The sequence below is a fragment of the Neoarius graeffei genome, chromosome 5, assembly GCF_027579695.1.
Source record: "Neoarius graeffei isolate fNeoGra1 chromosome 5, fNeoGra1.pri, whole genome shotgun sequence".
Classification (NCBI taxonomy): domain Eukaryota; kingdom Metazoa; phylum Chordata; class Actinopteri; order Siluriformes; family Ariidae; genus Neoarius; species Neoarius graeffei.
In genome coordinates this window covers 105,720,610-105,743,411 of record NC_083573.1, presented here as the reverse complement: position 1 = coordinate 105,743,411, position 22,802 = coordinate 105,720,610, and the positions used below count along the sequence as shown (strand labels likewise).

Sequence of the window (22,802 nt, the reverse complement as noted above, 5' to 3'; positions counted from 1 at the left end):
TGCATGTCAGAGCAAACTCCAAGCCATGGGGTCAAAGGAATTATCTGTAGACTTCAGAAACAGGATTGTGTCAAGGCATAGGTCTGGAGAAGGGTACAGAAAAATTGCTGCAGCTTTACAGGTCCCAAAGAGCACAGTGGCCACCATCATTCATAAATGGAAGAAGTTTGGAACCACAAAGAATCTTCCTAGACCTGGCCGCCCGGCCAAACTGAGCGATCGGGGAAGACGGGCCTTGGCCAGGGAGGTGAGCAAGAACCTGAGGGTCACTCTGACAGAGCTCCAGCGTATCCTTGTGGAGATGGGAGAACCTTTCAAAAGATCAACCATCCAGGCAGCACTCTACAAATCAGGCCTTTATGGTAGAGTGGCCAGACGGAAGCCACTCCTTAGTAAAAGGCACATGACAGCCCACTTGGAGTTTGCCAAAAGACACCTAGAGGACTCTCAAACCATGAGAAACAAGATTCTCTGGTCTAATGAAACTAAAATTGAACTTTTTGGCCTGAATACCAAGCGTCACGTCTGGAGGAAACCAGGCACCGCTCATCACCTGGCTAATGCCATCCCTACAGTGAAGCATGGCGGTGGCAGCATCATGATGTGGGGATGTTTTTTCAGCAGCTGGAATGGGGCGACTAGTCCTGCTAGAGGGAAAGACGAATGCAGCTAAGTACACCGAGATCCTTGAAGAAAACCTGCTCCAGAGCGCTCTGGACCTCAAACTAGGGTGAAGGTTTACCTTCCAACATGACAATGACCTGAAGCACACAGCCAAGAGAACAAAGGAGTGGCTTCGGAGAAAGTCTATGAATGTCCTTGAGTGGCCCAGCCAAAGCCCAGACCTGAATTCAATTGAACATCTGTGGAAGGACCTGAAAATGGCTGTGTACCGATGCTCCCCATCCAACCTGATGGAGCTTGCAAGGATATGCCAAGAGGAATGAGCAAAAATGTCCAGAAACAAGTGTGCCAAGCTCGTAGCTTCTTTCCCAAGACGCCTTGAAGCTGTAATTGCTGCCAAAGGTTCATCAACCAAGTATTAAGCAAAGGGTGTGTACAGATATGTAACCCCTAAATAACCTATTTTTGTCCTGCTTTCACTTTGTCATTATGGGCTATTTTGTGTAGAATTTTGTGACAAAAACAAACTCAGTCTATTGTAGAATAAATCTGTAAGGTAATAAAACATGGAGAAGGTGAAAGGGGTGTGCAGACTTTCCGGCTTGACTGTAACAAGAAAACCAAGTCATCTATATCCCCCGCTCTATATACCAACTATATACCAAGTTTCAAGACATTATTCGTCACATTTTTCAAGTTCTGCTGCAGGAACCCAACCCAACCTCTTTACACTGACCTCAGCAGCCCGTGGCATAAACCCACCAGACCTTTGGTCCAGCTGAGCTAAAAATGAAAATTTCTCACATTTCTTAGTATCAAAAGGCACATATATATTACTTAATCAACACTTCTACCAATGTTCAACATCATACCACTCACAGTTTTCAAGTTCTGCTCCGGAAACAAAACCTACCCCTAAGACTAACCTGAGAGACTAAGTCTGAAATTGTTTCCATGGAAACATGAAAAATTAAAATTCCTCTCATTTCTTAGTCTGAAAAGGCACATCTACATCACCCTGTTAATCCTTGTATGGTGTTCGGGTCTGTGGGACCGGTTTTCATTTTTATCAAAGGAACAATGAGATGATTAATTATTTTTTCAAACTCAGACTCTTGGTCTTGGCTCATTTTCTGAGAAAAACATACATCAGAACACATTTTCGATGACCACACACTGTACACCCCCCCTACACATTTACAACCCCGATTCCAAAAAAGTTGGGACAAAGTACAAATTGTAAATAAAAACAGAATGCAATGATGTGGAAGTTTCAAAATTCCATATTTTATTCAGAATAGAACATAGATGACATATCAAATGTTTAAACTGAGAAAATGTATCATTTAAAGAGAAAAAATTAGGTGATTTTAAATTTCATGACAACAACACATCTCAAAAAAGTTGGGACAAGGCCATGTTTACCACTGTGAGACATCCCCTTTTCTCTTTACAACAGTCTGTAAACGTCTGGGGACTGAGGAGACAAGTTGCTCAAGTTTAGGGATAGGAATGTTAACCCATTCTTGTCTCATGTAGGATTCTAGTTGCTCAACTGTCTTAGGTCTTTTTTGTCGTATCTTCCGTTTTATGATGCGCCAAATGTTTTCTATGGGTGAAAGATCTGGACTGCAGGCTGGCCAGTTCAGTACCCGGACCCTTCTTCTACGCAGCCATGATGCTGTAATTGATGCAGTATGTGGTTTGGCATTGTCATGTTGGAAAATGCAAGGTCTTCCCTGAAAGAGACGTCGTCTGGATGGGAGCATATGTTGCTCTAGAACCTGGATATACCTTTCAGCATTGATGGGGTCTTTCCAGATGTGTAAGCTGCCCATGCCACACGCACTAATGCAACCCCATACCATCAGAGATGCAGGCTTCTGAACTGAGCGCTGATAACAACTCGGGTCGTCCTTCTCCTCTTTAGTCCGAATGACACGGCGTCCCTGATTTCCATAAAGAACTTCAAATTTTGATTCGTCTGACCACAGAACAGTTTTCCACTTTGCCGCAGTCCATTTTAAATGAGCCTTGGCCCAGAGAAGACGTCTGCGCTTCTGGATCATGTTTAGATATGGCTTCTTCTTTGAACTATAGAGTTTTAGCTGGCAACGGTGGATGGCACGGTGAATTGTGTTCACAGATAATGTTCTCTGGAAATATTCCTGAGCCCATTTTGTGATTTCCAATACAGAAGCATGCCTGTATGTGATGCAGTGCCGTCTAAGGGCCTGAAGATCACGGGCACCCAGTATGGTTTTCCGGCCTTGACCCTTACGCACAGAGATTCTTCCAGATTCTCTGAATCTTTTGATGATATTATGCACTGTAGATGATGATATGTTCAAACTCTTTGCAATTGTACACTGTCGAACTCCTTTCTGATATTGCTCCACTATTTGTCGGCGCAGAATTAGGGGGATTGGTGATCCTCTTCCCATCTTTACTTCTGAGAGCCGCTGCCACTCCAAGATGCTCTTTTTATACCCAGTCATGTTAATGACCTATTGCCAATTGACCTAATGAGTTGCAATTTGGTCCTCCAGCTGTTCCTTTTTTGTACCTTTAACTTTTCCAGCCTCTTATTGCCCCTGTCCCAACTTTTTTGAGATGTGTTGCTGTCATGAAATTTCAAATGAGCCGATATTTGGCATGAAATTTCAAAATGTCTCACTTTCGACATTTGATATGTTGTCTATGTTCTATTGTGAATACAATATCAGTTTTTGAGATTTGTAAATTATTGCATTCCGTTTTTATTTACAATTTGTACTTTGTCCCAACTTTTTTGGAATCGGGGTTGTATATTACATACAGGATGTTCGGGTCCATTGGACCCGGGGCTAATAAAAGTGTGTACCTTCACTCTGTCCTCCTCCTGTCTGGGCCTGCTGTTAGTGTGTGTGTGTGAGTTTTGTGTTTCTGCTCCTGCCGTTCAAGCACCGACACCTGTCTGCTCTCACATTCCTACACATTTTACCCTCTGTCTTGCGGGAACCAAGACAGAGGTTCCTGTAAATTGGGGGTGGGACACAATAAATATAGCTTTTCCAATGTGGCTCCTTATCACAGCTGATCAAGACGGCCAAAAGATTCTCTGCTCAGATGGCCTTGCAAATGATTTTGGAAGCGAGAGAAGCTTTTGATGATGATGTAGAGGAAGACGTTTCAGAACGTGAGGATCACATTTCTGAAAATTCAGAGTCTGACAGTGACTTTGAAGAAGATGGAGCATCAGCCGGTCCCGAAACGAAGACGAGCATGGGGATGATGTGTTGTATAGACTGACATGGTTGCTGTATGTGTTCAGCTTGTGTTGTGTAAACTGAACTGAATGGGTTAAATTTCTAATGAAATTCAAAGAAATAAAAATCAGTTGTTATGAAAAACCTCGCTTCATTTGTAAATTTGAAGATAAACATCTTTTTTTTTCCATTCATATCTTGACTGTAATTGATTTTCTTTTTGTAAAATCACATTTTATTAAAAAACAAACAAAAAACGAGTCGCAATTTTTCATCTCATCTCATCTCATTATCTGTAGCTGCTTTATCCTGTTCTACAGGGTCGCAGGCAAGCTGGAGCCTATCCCAGCTGACTACGGGTGAAAGGCGGGGTACACCCTGGACAAGTCGCCAGGTCATCACAGGGCTGGCACATAGACACAGACAACCATTCACACCTACGGTCAATTTAGAGTCACCAGTTAACCTAACCTGCATGTCTTTGGACTGTGGGGGAAACCGGAGCACCCGGAGGAAACCCACGCGGACACGGGGAGAACATGCAAACTCCACACAGAAAGGCCCTCGCCGGCCACGGGGCTCGAACTCGGACCTTCTTGCTGTGAGATGACAGCGCTAACCACTATGCCACAGTGCCGCCCACATCTGTTAAGTATTTAATGTAAAATTGTTTGATTGTCATCTCATCTCATCTCATTATCTCTAGCCGCTTTATCCTTCTACAGGGTTGCAGGCAAGCTGGAGCCTATCCCAGCTGACTACGGGCGAAAGGCGGGGTACACCCTGGACAAGTCGCCAGGTCATCACAGGGCTGACACATAGACACAGACAACCATTCACACTCACATTCACACCTACGCTCAATTTAGAGTCACCAGTTAACCTAACCTGCATGTCTTTGGACTGTGGGGGAAACCGGAGCACCCGGAGGAAACCCACGCGGACACGGGGAGAACATGCAAACTCCACACGGAAAGGCCCTCGCCGGCCACGGGGCTCGAACCCGGACCTTCTTGCTGTGAGATGACAGCGCTAACCACTATGCCACCATGCCGCCCACATCTGTTAAGTATTTAATGTAAAATTGTTTGATTGTGTTGAATTTAAAGCACCAAAATGCAGCGGGTCCGCCAGACCCACCAACACTGGCTGAGTAACAAAAATGCGAACACCACACAAGGGTTAACATGTATACCGAGTTTCAAATCCGTATCATGAACAGTTTTGGATATATGCTCTGGAAACGAACATTGCTATTAGAAACTAAGTCAAAATCTATTTCTTATGTAAACATTTGAAAAATACTATTTTTCAAAAATCCAAAATAGCAAAAGGCACCAGTTCGTATGTTGCGTGATATGTATACAACGTCTCATGAAGATATCTTCAGTAGTTGTAAAGATGTGGCCCGGAAACGAAAACGTGACCGGATGGACAGACAGAACCCAGTTCTATAATCAGGGAGTTACATGATCAAAAATCAACCTTTTTCAGTAAATATTAGAAACAAATCCCAGTGTCTTATAAAATATTTCACTTTTATCCCAAACCTGAGAGCAGTTCATTCATTTCTCCGAAGAGTTAAAGAAGTGACACCCATACCCACAACTTAACGTTAACGTAGCACCAATAACCTGTTTGTCGTTATATTTGCACTACTTCACCACTACTACCTCTGCCATCTCTCATCCATGCAATTATTATGTGCAATAATATACTCATCTCATCTCATTATCTCTAGCCGCTTTATCCTTCTACAGGGTCGCAGGCAAGCTGGAGCCTATCCCAGCTGACTACGGGCGAAAGGCGGGGTACACCCTGGACAAGTCGCCAGGTCATCACAGGGCTGGCACATAGACACAGACAACCATTCACACCTACGGTCAATTTAGAGTCACCAGTTAACCTAACCTGCATGTCTTTGGACTGTGGGGGAAACCGGAGCACCCGGAGGAAACCCACGCGGACACGGGGAGAACATGCAAACTCCACACAGAAAGGCCCTCGCCGGCCACGGGGCTCGAACTCGGACCTTCTTGCTGTGAGATGACAGCGCTAACCACTATGCCACAGTGCCGCCCACATCTGTTAAGTATTTAATGTAAAATTGTTTGATTGTCATCTCATCTCATCTCATTATCTCTAGCCGCTTTATCCTTCTACAGGGTTGCAGGCAAGCTGGAGCCTATCCCAGCTGACTACGGGCGAAAGGCGGGGTACACCCTGGACAAGTCGCCAGGTCATCACAGGGCTGACACATAGACACAGACAACCATTCACACTCACATTCACACCTACGCTCAATTTAGAGTCACCAGTTAACCTAACCTGCATGTCTTTGGACTGTGGGGGAAACCGGAGCACCCGGAGGAAACCCACGCGGACACGGGGAGAACATGCAAACTCCACACGGAAAGGCCCTCGCCGGCCACGGGGCTCGAACCCGGACCTTCTTGCTGTGAGATGACAGCGCTAACCACTATGCCACCATGCCGCCCACATCTGTTAAGTATTTAATGTAAAATTGTTTGATTGTGTTGAATTTAAAGCACCAAAATGCAGCGGGTCCGCCAGACCCACCAACACTGGCTGAGTAACAAAAATGCGAACACCACACAAGGGTTAACATGTATACCGAGTTTCAAATCCGTATCATGAACAGTTTTGGATATATGCTCTGGAAACGAACATTGCTATTAGAAACTAAGTCAAAATCTATTTCTTATGTAAACATTTGAAAAATACTATTTTTCAAAAATCCAAAATAGCAAAAGGCACCAGTTCGTATGTTGCGTGATATGTATACAACGTCTCATGAAGATATCTTCAGTAGTTGTAAAGATGTGGCCCGGAAACGAAAACGTGACCGGATGGACAGACAGAACCCAGTTCTATAATCAGGGAGTTACATGATCAAAAATCAACCTTTTTCAGTAAATATTAGAAACAAATCCCAGTGTCTTATAAAATATTTCACTTTTATCCCAAACCTGAGAGCAGTTCATTCATTTCTCCGAAGAGTTAAAGAAGTGACACCCATACCCACAACTTAACGTTAACGTAGCACCAATAACCTGTTTGTCGTTATATTTGCACTACTTCACCACTACTACCTCTGCCATCTCTCATCCATGCAATTATTATGTGCAATAATATACTGTAGGCCTTAAACTATTTTTATGCATACTTCTACCGTTTGGGGTCACCCAGAGAATTTTGTGTTTTCCATGAAAAGTCACACTTTTATTTACCACTAGGGGTGGGTATTGCCAAGGACCTCACGATACGATACGCATCACGATACTTGATTCACGATACGATACGCATCACGATACTTGAGTCACGATACGATATTGCGATATATTGCGATATTCTACATAGTTCACTGAAAAATGTAAACCGCCTTATGCATCTTAAAATCCGAGTTGTATGTACATCAGATGATAGTGATAATTCATGGGACAAACTGAGTCAAAATAATGTAATTCAAATTATCCATGCCATTTTATTGTAACTATACAAGCGCAAGTTACAACATATTTGCAGGAACAACACACTGTCTGGAACACATTGAAAAGTGCAGTGGGCATCTTAGTCTCCCTGAGCACAATTATGAAACAAAGTGCAGTGTGGGTCAGTGTCCACACACTGAAACTGAACTGAAACCTCAGTGACTCATGTTTCTTCTGAACTTTGAGTAAATACTCAAAATACAGTGGTGCTTGAAAGTTTGTGAACCCTTAAGAATTTTCTATATTTCTGCATAAATATGACCCAAAACATCATCAGAGTTTCACACAAGTCCTAAAAGTAGATAAAGAGAACCCGGTTAAACAAATGAGACAAAAATATTATACTTGGTCATTTATTTATTTAGGGAAATGATCCAATATTACATATCTGTGAGTGGCAAAAGTATGTGAACCTCTAGGATTTGCAGTTAATTTGAAGGTGAAATTAGAGTCAGGTGTTTTCAATTAATGGGATGACAATCAGGTGTGAGTGGGCACCCTGTTTTATTTAAAGAACAGGGATCTATCAAAGTCTGATCTTCACAACACGTTTGTGGAAGTATATCATGGCATGAACAAAGGAGATTTCTGAGGACCTCAGAAAAAGCGTTGTTGATGCTCATCAGGCTGGAAAAGGTTACAAAACCATCTCTAAAGAGTTTGGACTCCACCAATCCACAGTCAAACAGATTGTGTACAAATGGAGGAAATTCAAGACCATTGTTACCCTCCCCAGGAGTGGTCGACCAACAAAGATCACTCCAAGAGCAAGGCGTGTAATAGTCGGCGAGGTCACAAAGGACCCCAGGGTAACTTCTAAGCAACTGAAGGCCTCTCTCACATTGGCTAATGTTAATGTTCATGAATCCACCATCAGGAGAACACTGAACAACAATAGTGTGCATGGCAGGGTTACGAGGAGAAAGCCACTGCTCTCCAAAAAGAACATTGCTGCTCGTCTGCAGTTTGCTAAAGATCACGTGGACAAGCCAGAAGACTATTGGAAAAATGTTTTGTGGCCGGATGAAACGAAAATAGAACTTTTTGGTTTAAATGAGAAGCATTATGTTTGGAGAAAAGAAAACACTGCGTTCCAACATAAGAACCTTATCCCATCTGTGAAACATGGTGGTGGTAGTATCATGGTTTGGGCCTGTTTTGCTGCATCTGGGCCAGGATGGCTTGCCATCATTGATGGAACAATGAATTCTGAATTACCGTATACCAGTGAATTCTAAAGGAAAATGTCAGGACATCAGTCCATGAACTGAATCTCAAGAGAAGGTGGGTCATGCAGCAAGACAACGACCCTAAGCACACAAGTCGTTCTACCAAAGAATGGTTAAAGAAGAATAAAGTTAATGTTTTGGAATGGCCAAGTCAAAGTCCTGACCTTAATCCAATGGAAATGTTGTGGAAGGACCTGAAGCGAGCAGTTCATGTGAGGAAACCCACCAACATCCCAGAGTTGAAGCTGTTCTGTACGGAGGAATGGGCTAAAATTCCTCCAAGCCGGTGTGCAGGACTGATCAACAGTTACCGCAAACGTTTAGTTGCAGTTATTGCTGCACAAGGGGGTCACACCAGATACTGAAAGCAAAGGTTCACATACTTTTGCCACTCACAGATATGTAATATTGGGTCATTTTCCTCAATAAATAAATGACCAAGTATAATATTTTGTCTCATTTGTTTAACTGGGTTCTCTTTATCTACTTTTAGGACTTGTGTGAAAATCTGATGATGTTTTAGGTCATATTTATGCAGAAATATAGAAAATTCTAAAGGGTTCACAAACTTGCAAGCACCACTGTAAAATGCAGTGTCTCACACACACTAAAATTGAAAATGCAAAATAAAGTGCAGCTTCTTGCCTTTGGTCTTAAATGACAAAATTAAGTTCACAGTTACAGTAAGTCACACATCACTGAAGTAGACGGGAGGACTTTGGCGCTGTCCAGTGTAGTTTGCTTCGGGTCGGGTTTCGGTGGCTCCGGCTGAGATAATATGTCGGGGTGGTGTCGTGCTAAGTAAGTTCGCAAGCTTGTTGTGTTACCTGAATATCTAATTGGAGCGAAACAGGTTTTGCAAAGTGCGTACTCTTTGTCCAGCTCACTGTTTTTTTTTTTCCTCCTTTCCTTTGGAATCCAAAGTGCCTCCAAACATCTGCCTTAAAGTTCGGCGGCGTCTCTAGGTTTACGTTAACAGCCATGCTTGCTTGTTTTTTTTTCCTCACTGCAACCACCGGGAAAAAAAGAGAAGACGAAGAGTGCCTTGCAGTGAGGTAGCGGCACAGCGACACCTTGCGGAGCGGAAGTGTGGAAGTCGTACTGGATTTACAACCCGTCTGAAACATGATTTATTATTTGAAAAAAATATCGATATTCATATTTTGAGTAGGGCAGCACGGTGGTGTAGTGGTTAGCGCTGTCGCCTCACAGCAAGAAGGTCCTGGGTTCGAGCCCCGTGGCCGGCGAGGGCCTTTCTGTGCGGAGTTTGCATGTTCTCCTCGTGTCCGCGTGGGTTTCCTCCGGGTGCTCCGGTTTCCCCCACAGTCCAAAGACATGCAGGTTAGGTTAACTGGTGACTCTAAATTGACCGTAGGTGTGAATGTGAGTGTGAATGGTTGTCTGTGTCTATGTGTCAGCCCTGTGATGACCTGGCGACTTGTCCAGGGTGTACCCCGCCTTTCGCCCGCAGTCAGCTGGGATAGGCTCCAGCTTGCCTGCGACCCTGTAGAACAGGATAAAGCGGCTAGAGATAATGAGATGAGATGAAATTTTGAGTATCGATATTGAATCGGAAGACAAAGTATCGTGATATATCGATATTTTTGCCCACCCCTATTTCCCACCATAAGTTGTAAAATGAATAGAAAATATAGTCAAGACATTTTTCTGGCCATTTTGAGCATTTAATCGACCCCACAAATGTGATGCTCCAGAAACTCAATCTGCTCAAAGGAAGGTCAGTTTTATAGCTTCTCTAAAGAGCTCAACTGTTTTCAGCTGTGCTAACATGATTGTACAAGGGTTTTCTAATCATCCATTAGCCTTCTGAGGCAATGAGCAAACACATTGTACCATTAGAACACTGGAGTGAGAGTTGCTGGAAATGGGCCTCTATACACCTATGGAGATATTGCACCAAAAACCAGACATTTGCAGCTAGAATAGTCATTTACCACATTAGCAATGTATAGAGTGGATTTCTGATTAGTTTAAAGTGAGCTTCATTGAAAAGAACAGTGCTTTTCTTTCAAAAATAAGGACATTTCAAAGTGACACCAAACTTTTGAACGGTAGTGTGTAACGTGCAATTTTTCCGAGCCTCTCAATAAGGCAATTTTTTTTTTCTATACTTTTTCACGGTAGATAATGCAAATAGCCCTCTGTATGTAATCCTTCGTTTGTCTAATTTTTATTTCAGTTTTATTTGTTATCTGTTTGACTTTTTCTTGCTACTGTAACACGTGAATTTCCCCGATGTGGGATGAATAAAGTGAATCTAATCTAATCTAATCTAATCTAATCTAATCTAATCTAATCTAATCTAATCTAATCTAAGTAAAATGTTAGAAGAGAAACTCTGTTTTTAATACAAATACTGTATGTTCTGTAATTGTATTAAACCGGTACATGCAGTCCTGTGTAAAAGTCTGAGGCACATGTAAAGAAATGCTGTTAGCCAAAAATGGCTTAAAATAATAAACTGAAATGTTTCAACATTAAAAAAAAATGCTATAAACAGTCATCAGTGAGCCATAATAAATGAAACAAAGTCAATATTTGGTGTGAGACGACCCTTCACTTAAAACCCCCAGTCGTCTGAGGTCCAGTGAGTGCAGTGTTCTAAGGAAATGAGCCGCAGGTTTTTCTGAGAGCATCTCACAGAACCAGCCGCAGTTCTTCTGGACACTGTGTCACGCTGAAAAGTGCTCTCTTATGGAATACGCTGCTCAGATACAAACTTTTTTTTTTCCTGTAACATTTAAATTTGTGCTGGAAAAAAAAAATGTTTGGGACTTGAAAATGTTTTTGTAATGTTTTGACTCGATAATGTAGAAGTCACAAAATAGAAATCTATAGCAAATTTGTATGAAAAAAGGATGCCGAGGACTTCTGCACAGGACTGTTTATGAAGATATAAATGGTGTTACTGAGGCTTAGATGACGAGCGTGTGTTGAATTTGACGTGCGGTTTGAACGATGGCGCTAAACTGCTGCTAAAATTCAACAGATTTTGAATAAGAGGCCTGAGGCTGAAACGCTCCGAGGTCATGACTCACCCTCTTCCCTGATTGTCCTGGCGGTCCTAGCGGTCCCTGCATCCCTCTCGGACCCTGCGGAGGACATCACAGAAATACTGAGACCGTAATCGAACAAGAAAGTCATATGACTTTTCCTCAATGGCCTTTTGAACTTGTTATTGTGTGTGTGTGTGTGTGTGTGTGTGTGTGTGTGTGTGTGTGTGTGTGTGTGTGTGTGTGAGACCCCACCTGAGGACCTGGATCTCCAGATTCACCCTTCAGGCCTGGAGCACCAGGAAGACCCTGAGAGAGAGAGAGAGAGAGAGAGAGAGAGAGAGAGAGAGAAATTGGTCACACCACAGAATATGTAATACAGCAACATAATCAGCAGAGGGCAGTGTGTCACTCAGTTTCAATTCCATCACCTTCACCTTCGTACTTTATTTCCTTCCAGAACATTTGAGAGAAGTTCATTACATTATATATTCATTATATGTTAAACATATTCCGAATTATATTAAAAATTACAGAAAAATATAATATTTACAGTATTTTGAGGCTCTTCTGCAGGGCTTTGAACCAGAATTTTTTTCCTATTGGTTCGTTCCGAACAGAAACGGAATTTTAACGTTTCCGGTTTTGGGTTCCACCATTAAATAGACATTCCCGAACCGGTTAGAACAAAAAAAATTTCGTTCCCGGAACGGTTAATTACGTTCCCTGTCAGCTGTTTAACAAATGGCTATAAAATTATGTCTCTGTCTCATCCAGCTTAAGCCAAATGTAGGCTAATTCTATTACAACCTTCATTAAATAAGACAAGAAATAATTCAAAACAATTATTATTTCAAATGTTGGCGATTTGGATTCTCAGTATGTCTTCCCATCTACACAAACAGAAAAAGTGCCAAAAATGAAAGATAATTCGTTTAGTGTGTTACCAAAGGCTAGTCAGGCCCTATAGAGGGCTACCGCATGACATCACCGCGCCGCGAGATTTTGTTAGGCGCCATATTGGAAGACCAAGTACACATCTGTGCAAGTACATACATACATAAAACAAACTACACCTGAAATGTAGCCAGGGCCGGTTCTGCCCTAATCTGGACCCGGGTGCAACATCGCGCAACACCCCCCCCCCCAAAAAAAAAAAAAAAACACCAGTCTAAATCAGGACAACCATCACATAACTATAACTATAAACATTTTATATCAACTATTTTAACTAAATGGGCTATAATAAATAAGCCTGCAGGCAGCCACGGCGGGCTGCCTCAGAAAAGTAACCATTTGTCCTACCTTAAAACTCGTTTTGCATTTTCTGCCTCCTTTTTTGTATTTTCGACCCTGCGTTTATTTTCTTTCCTTTTCTGAAAACCCGATTTGTGTCCAGACATTTTGTTCTGCTACCAACGAACTAACTCGTCAGGTCTCGTCTCTCGAGCCCGCGATGATTCCCGTGGGAAGGGCAACAACTGATACATTTTTACAAACAGCCAATAGGGAGGTTGCAACGTTCAGGCTCTTCTTTGCTCAGACACTCAGTAATGCACTTACTCACTTATTATCACATGGAGACGTGATAGTAGTCCACCCTCCCGCTCTCTCCATTCAGTCAGCGAACGTCACACAGGAAGTGAACCCCAGCGGGTCATAGAAACTTGCGCAGGAGAAGAATGGCTTTTTTATTTGTAGGCTACGGAAACTTTGAGGAACGAAATAAAAACCGGTATTAACCGGTTACCATTATTTTTAATAAGCGTTTCTGTTCCGGAACATAAAAAATAATAAAGTTTCTGGTTTCGTTTCTGTTCCATGTGAAATAGAAAAAGTTCCCGGTTTTCATTTTCATTCCTTGAACCGGTTCAAAGCCCTGCTTCTGCGTGCATTCAGAAATTGTGAAACCTGTTTTTTTTTAATATAGTCAAATAATATTAATAAGATTCAATACATTAAAGGCAAGTCAATTTCAATGTAAATAAATAAATGTCTCAACATAGGCTTAGTCCTGTATTCAGTTATTTTAAAGTAAATTAATCCATAAGTACAGTGAAATTAATTAAAAAAATATATCAAGAAAGTTTTCCTCCTTACAGAGCCTGGAATGTTTTTCAGAATTCCTGGGACTTTAAGGAACCGTTTTATTTGCTCCATTTGATTTATAATAATCTCATGAAGAGAACTATCAGATAAATTCAAGCTTTCTTATCTCGTATTTTGTGAAGGAATGTTATATCCGACCGGATATTAGTGGGTTATTTTTCATTTACTTTGAACATATTCTGCATCGTTAATCCGTCTCCGTACCGGCGCTGAGGTCCGTACGAAATGTTTACATTGCTCAGTAAATCATTTAAAGTATTTTATGATGGCGCTTCCATCCAGATAAAATCTGTGCATCTAAGAAATAAAGAAGCTGCTGATTTGTGAACGCATTTTCCAGAACAATGTGTCAGGTGCCTTCACCACTGCTTGGATAAAGTCATCAGACGTGACGGTGCCTTTACTGCTCTGTTCATGATGAATGATCTCACGGAGGACTGTGATTGGCTGGAGTCTGTCTGACTGACAGGAGAAGAGGAAGAAGGCGATCTCCTGATGAAATCTCTGGCATCACGGCACACTTTACTGAGATCGCGAGCTCTCCAACACGCTGCCATTAATCCCAGGAACAAGCGGCTGATTGGCTGTTAAACTCTTTATTTATTGTAAAGGTTTTATAAAATGATCTATTGTTATTATTTTTATTATTTTATTTATTTTTCATGTGTGTTAAACAGGGACATAGTGTGAAGGTTTTTTACCATCTTTTCCAGCAGGTTCTCAGAACTGGATCTCTTCTGTTAGATTATATATTATAATGATGAAAAGGGGACGAGTGACTCACCACAGGACCACTGCGTCCTGTTAGACCCATCGGACCCGGAGAACCTCGCATCGCCAACTGGGGGGGGGGGGGGGGGGGGGGACAGAGAGAGAGAGAGAGAGAGAGAGGGGGAAGAGAGAGAGAAGGGGGAGGGGGGAAGAGAAGGAGAGAGGGGGAGAAAAAGACAGAGAGGTAGGGGAGACGGGGGGAGAGGGGAGAGGGAGAGAGAGAAAGGGGGGAGAGGGGGCAGAGAGAGAGGGGAGGGGGACAGAGAGAGGGAGGGGGAGAGAGGGGAGAGGGAGAGGTGGAGGGAGAGAGAAAAGGAGGGAAGGGAGAGAGAGAGGTTAAACATGTATAATAATATGTTTAAAAAGTATGTAAGTGGTGTGTGTGTACAGGGTGTGTGTGTGTGTGTGTGTGTGTGTGTGTGTGTGTGTGTGTGTGTGTGTGTACAGTGCTATCTCTCTGACACCTGTTAACCCACCTGTGGGTTGTGAACCTTGCTGCTATTTTTACAGCTTAGCAAGTGGCATTTTTGTGAATCCCAGACCTTCAAAATACCCTCTTCAACCTTTAACCCCTCCAACCCACCCCCTCCACCCAATACGCCCCCTCGCTTCTCAGCCGAAGGCTGTAAACTTTACACACACACACACACACACACACACACACATCTTCCTCACTCAGAAGGAGCCGTAAAAAGCTAAAAGTATGTGAAGTGCACTCACCCTGGCCTGGGACAGAATGGCCTGAGCCTGAGCCTCCCGGGCCGAGACCACGGGACCTTTCTCACCATCACCACCGAAACGGAACTACAACACACACACACACACACACACACACACACACACACACACACACACAGCGTTCACATGTCACGCAAACTGGTTCTATCAAATAAATAAAAAAATTAAAGTACAAAGACATGAATACTTGGATAGATAGATAGATAGATAGATAGATAGATAGATAGATAGATAGATAGATAGATAGATAGATAGATAGATGTACAAAGAAGTGAATCGATAGATAGATAGATAGATAGATAGATAGATAGATAGATAGATAGATAGATAGATAGATAGATGTACAAAGAAGTGAATCAAGATAGATAGATAGATAGATAGATAGATAGATAGATAGATAGATAGATAGATAGATGTACAAAGAAGTGAATCGATAGATAGATAGATAGATAGATAGATAGATAGATAGATAGATAGATAGATAGATAGATAGATAGATAGATAGATAGATAGATGTACAAAGAAGTGAATCGATAGATAGGTAGATAGATAGATAGATAGATAGATAGATAGATAGATAGATGTACAAAGAAGTGAATTGAGATAGATAGATAGATAGATAGATAGATAGATAGATAGATAGATAGATAGATAGATAGATGTACAAAGAAGTAAATAGATAGATAGATAGATAGATAGATAGATAGATAGATAGATAGATAGATAGATAGATAGATAGATAGATGTACAAAGAAGTGAATCAATAGATAGATAGATAGATAGATAGATAGATAGATAGATAGATAGATAGATAGATAGATAGATGTACAAAGAAGTGACTCAGATAGATAGATAGATAGATAGATAGATAGATAGATAGATAGATAGATAGATAGATAGATAGATGTACAAAGAAGTGAATCGAGATAGATAGATAGATAGATAGATAGATAGATAGATAGATAGATAGATAGATAGATAGATAGATAGATAGAATTCATATTTTAGGTGCACGATAATTATATCAAAGTTATTAATTTATCATTTTTAATAAACACATGTAAATGTACACATTACACCTAAACTGCTCTAAACTTTTATACCACGAGTTTATGAGCTTACGAGATAAAAATACCAAATTCACCAGAATCTCAAAAATAGTGTATTTATTAATAAACATTACATTTTGCGATATCTAGCAATCTAGCAACTAATGGGCAACTCAGAGAGGATATTTGTAGGGTTTTTAACTTCCAGGAAATTATTAATATATATAAACATTTTTATCTCTTCTCACTCATAAAGTGTTGACACGGGGAAAACATTACATATTAAGCAAGAACTCAAGTTCTAATGTACCTAAAACTGTCATTCAGAGTAAACCTGAGTTCCATTTACAGGATACGAGCTGATGTTTAAAACAAAGACAGAAAAAAATCTGAATAAATTTATAATATAAATCAGCCCCGTCTTCATTTTTAAGAATTTTAGAGATTTATTTTTTAAAGCTGTTTTAAAACAATATTTTTTTATCTGTAACTCACAGATACAATAACACTTCACTAGTGAGTTCAGGTCGTCTCATGCAGAGTGAAATAAATGATATAAATATGAATATGGGGACTGTACCGGCAGCATCAGCATGGTCCCGGGAGGACCTGGCACCCCGTCCGCTCCGGGAAGACCGGCTCGACCTGCAGGACCCTAATGGACAGATAAAGGAAATTCGCCGGATCAGAAAGATCACCAGGAACAGAAATGACACACTTTCTATGTGAAGGTCACAACTCTGATAAACTCTGAATAAATTAATAATTTAGAATAACTCAAAATACACACAGTTATATATTACAGACTCTACACACTATAATATAAATCTACACTTTATTTATGAACATGCACGATACTTTATAGCAAATGTAATTCTTAATATGCAATATGTTTAATTACAGACACGTTAACCTGCGTTGGTGTTTGTACATCTTTCTGTTAACAAATTATATTCATAACGCATTATATCCACAGCTATAAAGTGTAATACAGGTGTAAATACATAAGCAGACGTTCCTAAGAATATGTACAATGACTAATAACTACACTCTAACATGTTAATAATAAGTCATTATGCATGTGGATCTCCTAAAAAAGCCTTCATACTCCATCCAAAAGTTTCAAACTACCCCCAAAAATAATTAAAGAAATAATAAACAGGGACTGGGACTAAATCATCTACTCCAAATCCAACACTGAGCAGTACCACACACATTTCTGTTCGTGCTTTACAGCAGTTAAACAGCGTTAATCGTCTTAGTGTGGTTCACACGCCTGATTTTTAACTTCTCCCAGAGGTGCGCTGCTTGAAATTAAAAGGCTCCACTGTTTCCCTCCCTGCAGTTAAGCAGTGATTGTTAAATAAATAAAGGAAACAAGCTCTCCTGGAACATTATTAACTCACATCCTTCAGAAGAGGTCCAAGGAGTTGCCATCTTGAATCGATACCACAGCATGCATTCATACAACAAACACTGACAAGTCCAGATGCTGAGCTGGCATTTCAAGAGTGTTCTCCCAAATAGTGTGTAATGGTGAGTGTTGCTGTGTAATGGTGAGTGTTGGCACATGATGGCAAGCATTGGCGCAGGATGGTGAGTGTTGGTGCGGGATGGTGAGTGTTGGTGCGGGATGGTCAGTGTTACCGCAGGATGGGGAGTGTTGGTGCGGGATGGTGAGCGTTGGTGCAGGATGGTGAGCGTTGGTGTTGGATGGTGAGCGTTGGTGCGGGATGGTGAGCGTTGGTGCGGGATGGTGAGCGTTGGTGCGGGATGGTAGCGTTGGTGCGGGAAGGTGAGCGTTGGTGCGGAATGGTGAGCGTTGGTGCGGGATGGTGAGCATTGGTGCGGGATGGTGAGTGTTGGTGCGGGAAGGTGAGCATTGGTGTGGAATGGTGAGCGTTGGTTCAGGAAGGTGAGCGTTGATGCGGAATGGTGAGTGTTGGTGCGGGATGGTGAGCATTGGTGCGGGATGGTGAGCGTTGGTGCAGGAAGGTGAGCGTTGGTGCGGAATGGTGAGCGTTGGTGCGGGATGGTGAGCATTGGTGCAGGATGGTGAGCGTTGGTGCGGGATGGTGAGCATTGGTGCGGGATGGTGAGCGTTGGTGCAGGAAGGTGAGCGTTGGTGCGGAATGGTGAGCATTGGTGCGGGATGGTGAGCATTGGTGCAGGATGGTGAGCGTTGGTGCAGGAAGGTGAGCACTGGTGTGGAATGGTGAGCGTTGGTTCAGGAAGGTGAGCGTTGGTGCGGGATGGTGAGTGTTGGTGCGGGATGGTGAGCGTTGGTTCAGGAAGGTGAGCGTTGGTGCGGAATGGTGAGCGTTGGTGCGGGATGGTGAGCGTTGGTGCGGGATGGTGAGCGTTGGTGCAGGATGGTGAGCGTTGGTGTGGGATGGTGAGCGTTGGTGCGGAATGATAAGTGTTGGTGCAGGATGGTGAGCGTTGGTGTGGGATGGTGAGCGTTGGTGTGGAATGATAAGTGTTGGTGCAGGATGGTGAGCGTTGGTGTGGGATGGTGAGCGGGTGCAGGAAGGCGAGCATTGGTGCGGAATGGTGAGCGTTGGTGAGGGATGGTGAGCGTTGGTGTGGGATGGTGAGCGTTGGTGTGGGATGGTGAGCGTTGGTGTGGGATGGTGAGCGTTGGTGCGTAATGATAAGTGTTGGTGCGGGATGGTGAGCGTTGGTGTGGGATGGTGAGTGGGTGCAGGAAGGTGAGCATTGGTGTGGAATGGTGAGCGTTGGTGCGGGATGGTGAGCGTTGGTGCGGGATGGTGAGCGTTGGTGTGGGATGGTGAACGTTGGTGTGGGATGGTGAACGTTGGTGTGGAATGATAAGTGTTGGTGCGGGATGGTGAGCGTTGGTGTGGGATGGTGAGTGGGTGCAGGAAGGTGAGCATTGGTGTGGAATGGTGAGCGTTGGTGCGGGATGGTGAGCGTTGGTGCGGGATGGTGAGCGTTGGTGTGGGATGGTGAACGTTGGTGTGGAATGATAAGCGTTGGTGCGGGATGGTGAGCGTTGGTGTGGGATGGTGAGCGTTGGTGTGGGATGGTGAGCGTTGGTGCGTAATGATAAGCGTTGGTGCGGGATGGTGAGCGTTGGTGTGGGATGGTGAGCGTTGGTGTGGGATGGTGAGCGTTGGTGCGTAATGATAAGTGTTGGTGCGGGATGGTGAGCGTTGGTGTGGGATGGTGAGTGGGTGCAGGAAGGTGAGCATTGGTGTGGAATGGTGAGCGTTGGTGCGGGATGGTGAGCGTTGGTGCGGGATGGTGAGCGTTGGTGTGGGATGGTGAACGTTGGTGTGGAATGATAAGCGTTGGTGCGGGATGGTGAGCGTTGGTGCGGAATGGTGAGTGTTGGCGTGGGATGGGGAGTGCTGATGCATAATGGCGAGTGTTGGTGTGTGATGACGAGTGTTGGCATGGGATGGGGGTGTTGTTGATGTGTGATGGCCAGTGTCGGTGCGTAATGGCGAGTGTCGGTGCATGGTGGCGAGTGTTGGCGTGGGATGGGGGTGTTGATGTGTGATGGCGAGTGTCGGTGCGTAATGGCGAGTGTCGGTGCATGGTGGCGAGTGTTGGCGTGGGATGGGGGTGTTGATGTGTGATGGCGAGTGTCGGTGCGTGACTGCGAGTGTTGGCATGGGATAGGGGGTGTTGTTGATGTGTGATGGCGAGTGTCGGTGCGTAATGGCGAGTGTCGGTGCATGGTGGCGAGTGTTGGCGTGGGATGGGGGTGTTGATGTGTGATGGCGAGTGTCGGTGCGTAATGGCGAGTGTCGGTGCATGGTGGCGAGTGTTGGCGTGGGATGGGGGTGTTGATGTGTGATGGCGAGTGTCGGTGCGTGACTGCGAGTGTTGGCATGGGATAGGGGGTGTTGTTGATGTGTGATGGCGAGTGTCGGTGCGTAATGGCGAGTGTCGGTGCATGGTGGCGAGTGTTGGCGTGGGATGGGGGTGTTGATGTGTTATGGCGAGCGTCGGTGCATGACTGCGAGTGTTGGCATGGGATAGGGGGTGTTGTTGATGTGTGATGGTGAGTGTTGGTGTGTGATGACGAATGTTGGCGTGGGATGGGGGTGTTGTTGATGTGTGATGGCGAGCGTCAATGCGTGATTGCGAGTGTTGGCGTGTGATGGTGAGTGTTGGCGTGGGATAGGGGGTGTTGTTGATGTGTGATAGCGAGAGTCAGGGCATGATGGCGAGTGTTGCTGTGTGTTGACAAGTGTTGAAGCCATGGCCTAAAGTTTAGAGAAGCATATTTGGGCCCAAAAGGTTGCTGGTTTGATTCCCTGGACCAGCAGGAATGGCTGAAGTGTGCTTGATCAAGGCACCTAACCCCCAACTGCTTCCCAGGCTGCTCTGGGTATGTTGTACATCACTCTGGATAACAGCATCTGCTAAATGCCATTAATGTAATGTAATGTGTAGGCGCAGGACGGTGAGTGCTGGTGTGGGATGGGGACTGTTGGCGCGTGATGGCGAGTGTTGTTAATATCCAGAACTGACAGCATGACCAAAGAACAACGAAGGACAGAGACAGGAGTGTCTTTAATCAGGGAAATGATGAGGGAGTGTTGGAGCAGGATGGCGAGTGTTGGTGTGTGATGGCGAGTGTTGAAGCCATGGCCTAAAGGTTAGAGAAGCAGCTTTGGGACCAAAAGATTTCTGATTTGATTCCCTGGACCAGCAGGAATGGCTGAAGTGTGCTTGAGCAAGGCACCTAACCCCCAACTGCTTCCCAGGCTGCTCTGGATATGTTGTATGTCGCTCTGAATAAGAGCATCTGCTAAATGCCATTAACGTAATGTGATGGTGAATGTTGGCGTGTGAAGCACATTGTGCTTTGTGGCTCTCTGAAGAACTTTCTGGTGGTGTCGTCACCATTGTTTGTGCATGCACTGTTAATTTAGCGCTGAGTAGCAAAGCCAACAACCCAAAGCTAACAGCAGTGTGCTATCCAGAGAGAAAAAGCTCCTGGCAAAATCTACTGTGATGATCAATTTCACACTGACACGCTAATTTAATCATTTAATTTCTCTGAAGTGAGGGCTTCAAGGCATCAAACAAACTGTTTGTTTTCATCGCAAATTAGCCAGAGAGGTCTAGGACCAGCTCCAGCCTCATGCACATCAATTAATTTGGCTGAAACTCTCATGCAACATCAGAATAATTCAAGTGTTTTGACAAATATTTCATTGTTAAGCCTTCACACAGACTAAAATGAAGCCAACAACGACCAAAAAAGAGATTACTAGATTTGTATTCCATCCCAGTCTGACAATTTTGTGACTCGGCAGCAGCAAAAACACAATCTTGTCCTCCATCTATTTCCTGCTACTTCCTCAAAAAGTTTTTAAAATCAACAAATAAAATATTCACATGAAAAGACAACAAAGCCTTCAGCCTTAAGACTCCCTGGATGTGTGCCCTGAGAATATCCCCTTCCTGCGTCAAGCATTCTTTAATCCAAAGGTCAGAGGTCATTTCCATGCAAATCTCAGACTGGATGGTGTCAGGAATAAACACTCACCCTGTCACCAGGATCTCCGGGTGCTCCAGGGGGGCCTTGTAGACCAGGGGGTCCTGGAAGACCCTACAAAGTCAGAGCACAGGCAGGTATTTGTAAAGTCTTCTTTATTGGAAATGTATGTCGATTGGCTTGATGAAAATGTAATAAAAGGAAAGTGTCCGAGAACCTCAGTAATGTCATACTAATCATTAATGTACTCTGGGTTGCCAGTTTATTATCTATAGCCCTTAAGTAACTGAATAACTGCCAAGACCGTTTAGATCTTTAGAAAGAAGACACAATATTCTGGACGTGAGTTACTTACAACAGGACCAGGCGGACCCAGAGGACCCTCTACCAGCATTCCCTAACAAACAAGTAAATAAATAACAAATTAAGTTACACATAAGAAATCAAGACTTTCTCCTAACATTTCACCTTCTCTCATGGTGTAATAAAAAAAAAAAAAAATTCTAAAATCACTGTTTTGTTTGTGAATACTGTGTTTATACCTGCTCCAGTCTCTGGAAACACTCTATTAATCTACTTCCGATTGTGACAAAGTAACAGCGTGGTGGTGATTGACAAGTTCCTCGGTGATGTCATCCGCATGAAAGTTACGTTCACGTTACCAGGGAGACGTGATACAAGTCCGATTTTCTGCCTTAATGTGACATAGATGGCAACACCATAGCCTATGGAAGCCATGGCCTAATGGTTAGAGAAGTAGCTTTAGATGTCATCCGCATGAAAGTTACGTTCACGTTACCAGGGAGACGTGATACAAGTCCGATTTTCTGCCTTAATGTGACATAGATGGCAACACCATAGCCTATGGAAGCCATGGCCTAATGGTTAGAGAAGTAGCTTTAGGACCAAAGGTCATGGTTTGATTCCGTGGATCAGCAGGAATGGCTGAAGTGTCCTTGAGCAAGGCACCTAACCCCCAACTGCCCCCCAGGCTGCTCTGGGTATGGTGTACATCACTCTGGATAAGAT

At 43.4% G+C, this 22,802-nt stretch overlaps 1 protein-coding gene across 1 annotated transcript in view; it reads right to left on the bottom strand.

Annotated features, from left to right (window-relative positions):
* The window catches only part of col11a1a (collagen, type XI, alpha 1a), a 256,824-nt gene that overhangs the window by 153,160 nt on the left and 80,862 nt on the right, over window positions 1-22,802 (bottom strand). The window contains exons 10-16 of the mRNA XM_060922694.1: window positions 22,129-22,170; window positions 21,825-21,887; window positions 16,875-16,949; window positions 15,228-15,311; window positions 14,521-14,577; window positions 11,883-11,936; window positions 11,673-11,726 (exon numbers count right to left, since the gene is read on the bottom strand). Coding sequence (XP_060778677.1) covers window positions 11,673-11,726; window positions 11,883-11,936; window positions 14,521-14,577; window positions 15,228-15,311; window positions 16,875-16,949; window positions 21,825-21,887; window positions 22,129-22,170 — 429 coding nt within the window. The remainder of the gene's footprint in view (window positions 1-11,672; window positions 11,727-11,882; window positions 11,937-14,520; window positions 14,578-15,227; window positions 15,312-16,874; window positions 16,950-21,824; window positions 21,888-22,128; window positions 22,171-22,802) is intronic.